Raw genomic sequence first — 12995 nt, forward strand, 5'->3', positions numbered from 1 at the left:
TAGAATTTGAGGCTCTTTCTACTATATTACCTACTGCTGCTTCCATCATTAATATTGTAGTCAGAAATTTCAAGGGATGTTTAGAAGGAAGTAATTACAGAATACAAATCAGTCAGAATAAGAGTAAGCAATTAAATCTTACCTTATGCAACATTTCATTTTAACCATCTATACCAGTGATGGCAAACCTTTTGAGCTCGGCGTGTCAGCATTTTGAAAAACCCTAACTTAACTCTGGTCCCGTGTCACATATAGAAATTTTTTTATATTTGCAACCATAGTAAAACAAAGACTTATATTTTTGATATTTATTTTATATATTTAAATGCCATTTAACAAAGAAAAATCAACCAAAAAAATGAGTTTGCGTGTCACCTCTGACACGCGTCTCATAGGTTCGCCATCACTGATCTATACTAATAAAAGGGTAATATCCTAATTAGACCACACGTCTTCTGGACATCCTTCTGGACAAAGCCACGGTGGTGAGGCCGAGGCAGAGGCGGTTAGGGGCGATCAGGCTGGCAGGGGAGAGCAGTTAGGGGGATCAAGCAGAGTGGTTAGGGCAGGCAGTCATGTGAGCGGTTAGGAGCCACCGGTCCTGGATTGCAAAAGGGATGTCCGACTGCCGGTTTAAACTAGCAGTCGGACATCCCCCAAGGGGTCCCGGATTGGAGAAGGTGCAGGCCAGGCTGAGGGACGCTGCCCCCCACTCCACCCCGTGCACGAATTTCGTGCACCTTGCCTTTAGTTTTCAAATAAGTATAACAACACTAAGAAGTGTGATGCCTTTATATGACAATATAGAAAAGAATGTGGACTGATACCCACCAAGTTACTGATGATGAAAAGTTGCATTGGTGAATGGAGAACTGTAATGTTTTACCCTGCATATTTGGCATGGCTTGAATCCTAAATAATAAAAGGCTAATATACAAATAGACCAAATGGCGGAACAACCGGTCGCTATGATGTGTGTGGACCATCAGGCGTGTCAGCAAGTGCAAGCAGGGCCCAGCGCCATCAGCAGAGGGAAGCGGCAGCAGCCAGAGTGGGGCTGCCGGCAGACAGGGAATGAGGGGAGGAAAGGCCACAGCAGGAGGGGCTGGGCAGGAGCACGGAGGATGGGCTGAGACCCGCCCCTGTGCCTACCATAGCCTCGTGGCCCACAGTTCCTTTCAAAGTGCACAAATTCATGCACTGGGCCCCTAGTTTTTTTATAACATCTGTGTCTTACTTTTGTAATTATGTCAACTTTAAAACTCACAGACTTCCGAGAAGATTTTCGCTGTTTTTAAACTGTTTAAATTGTTTTTGTTAATTTCCAAAACCAGGAAAATAACAACACACACACACACACAAATACATAGAGACAGAGAAGTATCCAACAGACTGTCAAACTTCAGAGGGAAGGCGGGGAGAGGGAATGGTAAGAGATCAACCAAAGGACTTGTATGCATGCATACAAGCATAACCAATGGACACAGACACTATGGAGGTGAGGGCATGTGCTGGGGGGTGGAAGTGGCCAGGGAGAGGTCAATGGGGGGAAAAGGAGACATATGTAATACCATATGTAATACTTTAAACAATAAAGATTAGAAAAAAAACTATAGATGTGATACTAAAATTTCTTGTTATAATGTTCATCTAATTATTTTAATGTTCCATTTTAGCTTACAAAATGTAAAGAGGTAACAATAGGCAGGCTTCAAGGCAAAAAGTCCAAAAGGAAATGTTGTAGACGTATAGGTGAAAGAGAGATTGTTGTAGTAGAAAGTGCACAGCTACCTGACCATGTTCAACCTTAACTGCCAGCATGATCAGAGCAAAACAGAGCCAATGTTTCTGGTCTTATTTATCTATAGCTCTCCCTTAACCCCCTGTCCCACTCTCCATCCCCATTCTACCATTTCCTAGTAAGGAGATCTTAGAAAGGACTGCAAGATTCCTCATGTGTAAAATGAAGACAAATACTTCCTTTTAAGTTATGTTTAGGGAATAATTGAGATAGTCCATGTAGTAGGTGGAACACAGTAAGTATTCAATAAAGATTAGCTGCTGAATTACATAGATTTTGATATTTCATTTCCGTGTTTAGACAGTTCTACTCTATGCATTTTTCTCTATATTACTTTTACTAAAACTTGCCTTAAACTCTTTTTAAAAAGTAGCCAAGATACTTAAAAATAAATATTAAAGTAGCAAGGATGTAGTTAGTAATTGTGTTCCAAATGCATTCCTGCTACAAGGAAGAATCAGTAGAAATTGGACATTATCATACTGAACAAGAGAGGACTGACCTCACTTAGAAAAGGTGATGGTTTCTGTGCCCACACTCAATTACTGTTGTAATGTTTTGTTTTCCACTGAACCCTGATGACCCAGACAAACTTCAGAGAAACACTAATGATTAGACCCCTTTAATAACTAAAAGCAGAGCATCTTGGTTTTCACCAAAGGCGAAAAGATATGCTTGTTCATGAATATATTTCTGCTTTTTCTGTACACACACATCCAAGGAGACATCCAAGTATGGGTCACATTGATTGGAAATGCTAAATCCAACTGCACCTGAGGTCTTACATAACTGACCACATTTACTTTTCATCTATCACCATGGTCTTCCACTTCCCGGCTCCCTTCCCACACCCATCCATGCAACAAAGGTAAGGAAAGGAAAGGGCAGAATAACTTATTGTCAAGTATTACCTAGTCAAAACTCTTAAAGTTATTCCTACTGTGATAGTTCTACATTTCCTTTGTTCTTCCCACTCATCCTCCATTCCCCTTCCTCGGATCCTTCCCCATGTATCCTATACAGTGGGGCCTTGACTTACGAGTGTCCCGACTAACGAGTTTTTTTGAGATACGAGCCGTCTCTCAGCCGATTTTTGGCTTTGAGTTGCAAGATCAAAAAAATTCGGGTTATGAGCCAGCTTCAGACACCCCATCGCTAGTTGGCGCAGCGAACGTCACAGTGATTTGACATACGAGTAATTCAAGTTATGAGCTCCGTCACAGAACGAATTAAACTCACAAGTCAAGGCCCCACTGTATTTATTTAGCTCTATTATTACCCCTTCACAATCTATTTATCTTTGTGTAAATCCCATCTCTCCTGTGTGTACCCTCAAAACAAGAAGCATGTCTTTCTTTTCAGTTGTTCATCCCTCATAGCACCTAGCAGGAAACCCAATAGGAGGTACTAGAAGATGTCTTGAAATCTATAATAATAGAAGTGTAATATGCTAATTAGACTAAACAACCTTCCAGATGAAGTCACAGCGGTGGGGGGGGCTGAGGCAGAGGCAGGCGTGGTAGCGGCAGGGGCTAAGCCCCTTGCACAAATTTTGTGCATTGGGCCTCTAGTAAGTAAATAAAATATATCATCTTACAGTGTAGTACACTGCAAAGAGCCCTGGATTAATAGTCAGAAAACTTGGACTCTATTGTGAATAATGCTTTCTGCTGGTCCTGTAGCTTCATTTATAAGCATTTTAGTATCAGTTTCCTCTTCTATAAAATAGGACCTTTACTTGCTCTGTAATTGCATATGGTTTCATAAATTGAAATGATGAAAGTAAAAAAGAGCTTATTGTTATGTTATTTTAAAGCTATATGGTTATTTATGTTGAATAATATTACTTGTCAACCAAACTTGCTAAATTTAAGTAGGGATAGTACAGTTATTCTATTAGGAAATGCAGATTTAATTAATACATTTATTTGCTTTTTCTTAAAATAAAGTCATAAACAGCTGGTAAAACACTGATTTACAGTACATCATCACAAGCATGTATAATAATTATGTTTGAAACAGAAATGGCCCGTGTTAACTGTGCCGTATTTCCCAATTATAATTATGATTTGGATAAAGTGTTTGGATATTTCTTACCAGGTTCTGGAAGGTCTAATTTTGCCCGCTTTAGTTCTGCCATAGAAATCTGAAGTTGATCTATTACAAAGTCATCTTCAAAGAAAAAGTCTTTTGCCAAGGTCTCCTGAAGAAATTCTACAAGTTCTTCCATAGACAATTTCATTAAATGTTCTAAGAAAAGACAAAATAAAATACTATGTCAACAGCTACTTTAGGTTGAGAAGATAATGTATTCTATTCTGGTGTAGTATTTTTTTTAAAGGGGCACAACAAACAAATTAAATATGGTATTGCGAATATCACTGAGATTCAGTATGACAAAACAGTCACAGAGAAAAGCAGGTACTCTTAGTGTGGGGGATGAGGAACTGAATACTACTAAACACCTTCTTATTGGTTTAATAATAACCATACCTAGGCATTCATATTAATCCAGAGCAAGAGCTTCTTAGATACAAGAGACATAGACCACCTACGATGACATGAGATCTTTCTGTTTTATTGACATGGAGCTCCAAACTCACTTTTAGGTCTATAATTTTACTGTTTCAGAATTTCAAAAAAATATGGACTAATTTTACTTATATTTCTACTTATGAAATTAATTTTATAGGAGAAAACTCAAATTACAGATATAAAACAAAGTAAAAATGAACTAAGATCCCATAGCAACTGCCCTATAAGATGTGTATACATGTATATCAATTTAAAAAGTAAATAACGCCACCTTGTTTCCCCCCCACTCAATAATCTATATCACAGATATCCCTTATTTCAACAAGTATAACTGTACACCATCATTATTACTAACTGTGTGAATGTACTATAATTTTTAATATTGGGCACCTAAGTAGTTTCTTTTTTCTCTTTTTCTTACTGTTAAACCCACTGTGTGGTGAACCTGTGGGGCAAGGATGGTCCATGTCTATAGTTGCATGTGCACTTCTAATTAGGCCATACAACATAGTTTTATGTTCATTGTATTCACTCTCATATGTTGTTCTAAAATGATTCATCTGTTTAGCTTCCCAACTAAATTATAATCTAACTAGGGGCCCAGTGGAAAGAAGTCTGTCTGCTACTGTGTATATTTTCTTAGGAAGAGAAAGCTCAAAGACTTACAGGAAGTTCATTCACTGCCATATAAAGCTTCAAAAACTGTGTCTGGGCCCTTAACCAATAGTTAGTTGAAGCTCCCAACATTTTCTCTAGGTTATTTCCCAGTTGCTTTAACACTATTGAGACATTGTTCCTCTGTGGTGCCAGCAGCAGGTGCAAGAGGGACCAGCACCAGCAGCAGGTGCGAGTAGTGGGTGCTGCCCCAATTGCCCCTCAGGAGCAGGGGGAGGTGGAGAAGCCCTGAGGGAAACAGTAAAATTATAGACTGTGGTTTGTGTGTTGGGGGAGTAAGGTTCTGGGTGTAAGAGAAACAAAACCACAACACTTCTGAATCCTTTTCTTTCAGAGTAAATAATACAAATGTGATTTTAAAGGGGATTTTCATTCCCGTCTAAAGTTTGGATAATCTGGTGCTCATGAAGTTTACGCTTTTCAGGTAAGCAAACAAACAATCTTATATTAAAGTATCTAACGTCTGCTTAGAACAATGCTAAGCACAGCGTGGGAAAAACTACAAAACATGACCTCAAGTACTCAATCCTTTATAATAAAAAGCTAATATGTAAATAAACTGAACTGGTTGCTATGATGTGCACTGACCACCAGAGGGTACACGCGGAACATGGCAGGCATCAGCAGCAGGCTGCAGAGCGTGGAACATGGCGGGGTGTTGGCTGCAGCAGGATAGTGGAGCAGGTGAGCAGGGGCACCAAACCAAGGTGGAGCACCGTCACTATCATCGGGGCGAGTCTCTGCTGGTTACTGAAAATTCCTTGCTCCTGTGCACCTTGGTCCCACCCGGTACTTGCATCTGCTGCCGGTGCCGGCCCCGGCCCCGCTCAAACCTGCTGCTGGCCCCGATTGCTAGGCACCATCAGCAGGTGCGAGCAGCAGCTGCTGGCCCTGACTGCCCCTCAGGGCTTCTCCACCTCCCCCTGCTCCTGAGGGGCAATTGGGGCAGCATCCACCACTCGCACCTGCTGCTGGTGCTGGCCCCTCTTGCACCCGCTGCTGGCATCAGCCCCAATTGCTCCATGCCGTCAGCGGGTGCAATCAGGGCTGACACTGTCAGCTTGTGGGAGTGGCAGAAGCAGGAGCGGGGCTGCCAGCAGACAGGGGGCAGGGAACTACGGCAGAAAGGGCCAGGTGGAGGCACAGAGGATGGGCGGAGACCTGCCCTTGTGCCCACCGCAGCCTTGCGGCCCACAGTTCCTTTTAAGGTGCACGAATTCATGCACTGGGCCCCTAGTTAGATTATAATTTAGTTGGGAAGCTAAACAGATGAATATTTGAAAACAACATATGAGAGTGAATACAATGAACATAAAACTATGTTGTATGGCCTAATTAGAAGTGCACATGCAATTCTAAAGCTTTCAGTGATTCTCTTCTCCCCAAGTTACAAAAGGAGTCATAATTTTTAAGGTTGAATTGAGACATTAAGATGAATAAGGTTCTTCATTTTATGAAGAAAAACTCTCATTTCTTGATTTTAAACAAGGCATAGCACATCAAATTTACTGAGCCCTAAAAATATTGCAACTGCAGACTTTTTAAAGCCTTGTTGCATTTAGGCCATGCTTGCCCCAGAGGCCACAACGCAGCCAAGCAGATAGATGAGCTAGAGTGTCCCCATCTCTTGTCTACACCTAGGAGCTGGATGCTTTTCTTCCTGGATAAAAGAAACAGTAATGGAAAATATCCTCTCTAGACCTTTAGACTAAGGCGCCTGGTTTCTTTGGTCTCCCTCCTCTCTTATTACAAAGCTGAGATTCAGACTGATGAAAAGAACAGGGTCCCAGTGAAAACAAATACTTAATAAGATTATTAGTATTATTAGCAAAAGCAGCACATTGCATTCTTCTGTTTAAGTATGAAAATGAAACTGATATAGAGAAAAGAATCAAAGACCTTTGCAATTAAGTAAACTTCTTCATAAGAACCAATGAAAGTAAATTATCAACTGAAGATAATTTGTTCACTGATTTTCAGGAATTTTTAAAAATCTCTACTAAAAGAAAATGAAGTTGAGTAGGAAATGAGAACTCAGAGTTAAAACATGACTAGATTTTTGTGAAATCTTTATAGTTAAACATTTTCTTACTTTTGTGTAATTTTAAGATTGTATAAGACATAGCAGTAAGAACTCGTTCTCCTTCAAAGATGTAGATATCCCATATTCTGAGGTTTAGCGTAAAGGGAGTCTATAATTAAAAACAATAAAGAAATAAGATTAATAGTTTGCCCTGTCTTATATTTATAATTTCATGATTGGGTTTTATAAAGAAATACTCACACGATCAAGGAAACATTGAAAAAACCATTTCATTGTGTAAAAACTTGTGTAGATTTCTTGAGAATCCTGAAAAAACAGAGACTTCATAATTTCTGGATTGTAGCAAACAAAACATGACATATAACACTAAAAGTTACAAAAGCTATAGGGGGTTGGCTGTCAAAGCTACACATAAAACCATTTCATTACAAATCTTTTTTCATGTTGCTGGAGGATATCTATTTTTTCTCTTTTTGTTTCCTCTCCTCTCTCATTTTTTACTTTTGAAAATCAAATGCTTCTTATGACAGGATTGTAACACAACATTTTGATTCTCTTTAATATAGTTTATAGTGAAGTACCTTTGCTTTACTAAACTACTGTTTTTTATCATAGATCATATATATGGTTCACTAAGGATGAGTTTATATGACCTTTAAAATATTTTTTGTGCAATAAAAACACCTTCAAGCCCTGGCCAGTGTGGCTTAGTTGGTTGGGTATCATCTCGTTTACTGAAAGATTAGTGGTTTGATTCCCGATAAAGGCATATGCCCAGGTTGCCATTTCAATCCCTCCTAGGGGGCGTGCAGGAGGCAGCCAATCAATGTTTCACTCATATTGATGTTTCTATCTCTCCCTCTCCCTTTCTTTCTCTCTAAAATATCAATAAAAATCTTTTTAAAAAATGCCTTCAAAATTACTGAAATATCATAGCTTCAAAGAAGTTTGAGTGAGGGCTGTGATAGTTGATCAATATTAAATTTCACAAACCCATGTTCTTTAAACAATTGGGAATTATAACTGCATACTAAATGAAATGGACAACAACATAAATTGATAAGGTAATTGGGACCAAAGGCTGCACTCAATTCTGCTAGCTTTATTCTTGGTGTAAATGGGTTTAAGTCAATGTCACGTCTACCTACCAAGTGTTGCTTAAGCTTGGACAGAAATTTATTCAGTATTTTTTCATGATGTTCTTGAAACCTCAAGAGTTTAGGAAAACCATGGACAAAAAAACCTAGAATACAAACATAAAAATAATATTTCTTAAATAAGACCAATAAAGGTTCCTATTTTAAAATACAATCTTTTTTTCATTTTTAACTGTCAATAACAAAAAATAAATCCAGTAGTTACCAAAATATTTTTCCTCCCCACCAAAAAAATAATTGTGTATGAGCTTTGATTAATAAAACCCTGTAGCACAGTATTTGTTTTTTAAAGATCTCCTATAACCAGTGAACAGAATATTTCTGAATTAAAAGGAAAACGAAGAAGCTAAGAAAAAATGAAAACTGAAGTCATTTATCAAGATTATTTGTTCTCTTAAAGTATTGGGCTATATCTTTAATGTGCAAATTTTTATAGGTTATTCTAACTCTGATTTCTTATCATTTTGTTTTACTGTTAATATATTACACAACAAATATTTCATTACTTTTTCAAGATTTACTCTTAACAATTTAATTAGTATCATGCTTCCAAAGTTTTTAGCACTTTTAATCTTTTTATAAGTGATATTTAACAGCAGATAAAAACATTGGTACTATGTGATCAATGTTATATCAAAAATGGAATTTTATCCCAACTGATTATACAATACCCTATATAATAAAACCATAGTATACAAATTATGCCGAAACCGGTTTGGCTCAGTGGATGGAGTGTCGTCGGCCTGCGGACTGGGGGGTCCCGGGTTCGATTCCGGTCAAGGGCATGAACCTGGGTTGTGGGCACATCCCCAGTGGGAGATGTGCAGGAGGCAGCTGATCGATGTTTCTCTCTCATCGATGTTTCTAACTCTCTATCTCTCTCCCTTCCTCTCTGTAAAAAAATCAATAAAATATATTTAAAAATAAAAAATAAATAAATAAATAAAACCATAGTATACAAATTATCCCCTCAACTGAGAGTTTGACCAGGGGGTGGGGCTGGCTGGGGGAAGGGAGGAAGGCCCTGGCTTGTGGCAGGCAGCTGGGGGAAGGGAGGGAGGCCCCAGCTGGTTGCCGCCAGCTGCTAGAGATCCTACCAGTGTACAAATTTTGTGCACTGGGCCTCTAGTAATGTATAAAATTTCTAGATGGCAACTAATTGTAAATAGTCAGTATTAATTTTGTGTATTTAATTCATGGAACCTTACATCTATTTTTATTCACAAGTTTTCTTTCAGATATTCCACACATTCCATTAAAAAGGATATACACTTAATGGATTCACAATTTTTCCATTTTGTATTTAACAACCTGGGTATGTAACTTTGAAAGATGTTAATATTGTTTTTGAAAAAAGAATCCAGGGCAAACACTGTGTGTTACATATGCCCTCCCTAGATATTCCTGATGTATGAGCTTCTTAAAGTTTCTCAGTTGTTTTATAGACTACAGAAACATTTTTCTTTGCTTAACTCAGTCTCCCAGACTTATTTGATCTTGAAACCGTTTTTACCCCACAAAACATCTGTTTCCCAAAGTAAAACTATGTTCCTCACACACTTTTGGGAAACACTGCTTTATATATTCTGGGGAAAGGCTATTTCATAACTAATTCTGTTTTCTAAGGTGTGTGTAAAAATTTCCACAGAGATTCTATTACTTCCCTAGTAATATTTTCCAGTGAAATGATTTCATTAAAAAATCCCTATCTCTGTCTGTGCCACTTTCATGGTCAATTTGATAGTGATGGAAACTGGAAGAATCTCAAGAAGTCTGTATTTTAAAAGTACTGCCCTTCAATAACAAGTACTAGCAAAGATACCTAATATTCCTTCACTTTTCAGTGATATCCCAGACTTGATATTTTAAATCTCATTTCTTCAGCTCTCACTTTATTGTACATACTTATAAATGATACTTCCATATATGAAATGCAAAAAAATAACTTTTCTAAAATAGGGCAGTCTTCTACATATTTATGTATACTTAAATTATAACATTCCACTGTATTTCAACATATATCAGCAACACCATCCCATGGTAAAGCAAAATAAAGACTGACAGGCAGTTATTTTTCCTTCAAGATGCTTTTTAAATCATGCTATTGAATGGCAGTTCAATGTAATATGTCAGACTTTTGGAGTCTGTTCATGGGGTGCAGAGTGTCCAGAAACAGTTGCCATAAATATAGTATTTATCTTTTAAAAATACACAAGGGACACTGAAGGAAATAGCCAAATGCTAACACACATGAGTGCACATGTGCATGTACACACACATACAAAATACACCCCAGCCAACCACATAGTAAGAATGTGAGATTTAATAAACTATAAACTATGGGAAGTCATGTGAGATTTAATAAACTGTGAACTATGGAAGGTCATGTTAAAATGTCACTTTAAACATGTGGCAGGTTCCCCAGAATATAGGTTTAAATATTCACCAACAGAACTTACATGACCCATTCTTGTAGTGATTGGTGTTAGATTTTGCTTTTATTTGGTATTATCACATGAATGGCACTGGGAAAATAATTTTGCACTATTTGGGACATATGTCACTTTTATTTCCAAGATAAGTTGGAATCCAAATTCTTAAATAAAATTCATTGCATATGCTTCGCAAAGAAAAGGACATGGTTATTAAAATCAATCTTCTAACTTAAAAAAAAAGTATCCAGAATGTGTTACCAACCTTTTATGTAAAATGGAATCAATTTTACAGCTGAAAAAACTAGAACATACACTTGTTACAAAACTACTTAGTTCTTATGTACCTTTTCTTTAACCGTTTGAGTCCCAAGCAGCGCAATCGCGCTGCTGAGATTTTATGTCGAGAAAACATACGATTCGTTTCAGTCGCAGGGGGTATTGAAAAAACACTGTCGAAGAATCCCAAACAGCGCAACCGCGCTTTCTCTAAATGAGTACAAGAAGACCCAAACAGCGTGATAGCGCTTGTTTTATTTTATGTCGAGAAATACCAAGCAGCGCAATTGCGCTGCTTGGGACTCAAATGGTTAAACACTTTAAGCACCATTTTTCAATCACTATTCTTTGAAAAAGAGTTATATATCACAATATCCAGTCAATAATAAACAGTTCACTGAAATGATGATAATTGTATGACTATTTAAAAGTTTTGATCAAAAGGCATCTTTTATTTCTCCCAGTAATACAGCTTTTCTAAATTCCTCCAAACATAAATTAGTTTATTCTGATTGGAGAGGCAATTAAAAAAAAGAATTTTTAAATGCCAACAATATACTCTGGGGTAAACACAAAGGAATATAAATGTGAACAGAAAAAAATTAGAAGAGTTCAATAAAGAAGAGTGAAATAAAAAATTAGTAACAAACACTAATTAACCGAATAAGCCCCCAGACAGTAAGTTTTTGTACTTAACTCTTCCAAGCATCTTCCAAAGTTTGTGCTTTAATTTACCTTCTTTCACTCTCCCTTGCTTATTATTTATGACGAGAGACCCGGTGCATGAAATTCATGCACTGGGGGAGGGAGGGTCGTCCCTCAGCCCAGCCTGCACCCTCTCCAATTTGGGACCCCTCGGGGGACATCCCTCTCACAGTCTGGGACTGTTGGCTCCCAACCACTCGCCTGCCTGATTGCCCCTAACCGCTCTGCCTGCCAGCCTGATTACCGCCTAGCCACTCCCCTGGCATCCTGATTAACGCCTAACTGCTCCCCTGCCATATGATCGCACCCAAATGCCCTCCCCTGCTGGCCCGATCGCCCCCAACTTCCCTCCCCTGCAGGCCTGGTTGCCCCCAACTGCCCTCCCCTGCCGGCCTAGTCGCCCCCAACTGCCCTCCCCTGCTGGCCTGGTCCCCCCCAATTGCCATCCCCTGCCAGCCCAGTCACCCCTGACTACCCTCCCCTGCTGGCCTAGTCACCCACAACTTCCCTCCCCTGGCGGCCATCTTGTGGCTGTGGGTGCCACCATCTTTTCGAGGTGGGGCAGTCAATTAATATATTCCCTCCTTATTGGCTGTGGGTGCCATCATCTAATTGACCCCCATGAGGGTCAATCAGCATATTCCCTCTTTATTAGATAGGATAACTATGGGGCTTTCTTACCATGCATGGCATGTTTGGGGCCTGAGAAGAGTTTGACCAGGGCCCAGAAGGCATCTTCTTCATTCATATACATAAGGAGTAAAGCTGTGATCTGGCTCATCCCCTGACAGTATCCAACTTCCTGAAGAGCAAATGAGAACAAAGAAACTGGGGGTTTTAAGATCAAATTACAAGCATATGCACATATAAAACTGACCTATAAAATAATCAGAAAATGCATAAATACATTCTTGAATGAGCAATTCCACAGAAAAATATTAACATCTTCATAGTACTGAGCCACATACTATGAAAGAATAAAATTGTGTTCAAGAATAAATGTAGAGGTATGAACAAAGTCTGAATCTAATTTTTTTAAAATGCCAACAATATACTCTGGGGTAATACTGTTCAATACTGATATACCTTCTGTAAAGAGCACTAGCAGTTGTTTGTTTTTCTTTTTTATGTATGATTCTCAGCTCGATATTCCTCCTCTTTGCTCACATGCTGGCAAATCTCTCTCCTCCTACAGTTCCCAATTCACTGTCTGGCCTTCTCTAGATTTCTGGACCTTTATGTACACACATTTGCAGCCTGTGCCCCTTCTCTGAGAACTGACCACTCTCCCCATGTCCCCTGCTCATCAAGTGGCCGTAGATGTACATGAACCAAAGCTGATGGAGCAGAAGAGGACATCTGACCTC

The 12995-nt window shown here is 38.8% G+C and overlaps 1 protein-coding gene across 2 annotated transcripts in view; it reads right to left on the bottom strand.

The window, feature by feature from the left end:
• USP6NL (USP6 N-terminal like) overlaps positions 1 to 12995 on the bottom strand; it is a 192752-nt gene that overhangs the window by 23767 nt on the left and 155990 nt on the right. For both annotated transcript variants that reach the window (XM_070391828.1, XM_070391827.1), the window contains exons 10-14: positions 12310 to 12430; positions 8204 to 8298; positions 7296 to 7361; positions 7104 to 7203; positions 3899 to 4051 (exon numbers count right to left, since the gene is read on the bottom strand). In XM_070391828.1, coding sequence (XP_070247929.1) covers positions 3899 to 4051; positions 7104 to 7203; positions 7296 to 7361; positions 8204 to 8298; positions 12310 to 12430 — 535 coding nt within the window. The remainder of the gene's footprint in view (positions 1 to 3898; positions 4052 to 7103; positions 7204 to 7295; positions 7362 to 8203; positions 8299 to 12309; positions 12431 to 12995) is intronic.

The sequence above is a fragment of the Myotis yumanensis genome, unplaced genomic scaffold (genome assembly GCF_028538775.1).
Source record: "Myotis yumanensis isolate MYYU_CA2020_CCGP unplaced genomic scaffold, mMyoYum1.0.hap1 SCAF_1, whole genome shotgun sequence".
NCBI classification, from domain to species: domain Eukaryota; kingdom Metazoa; phylum Chordata; class Mammalia; order Chiroptera; family Vespertilionidae; genus Myotis; species Myotis yumanensis.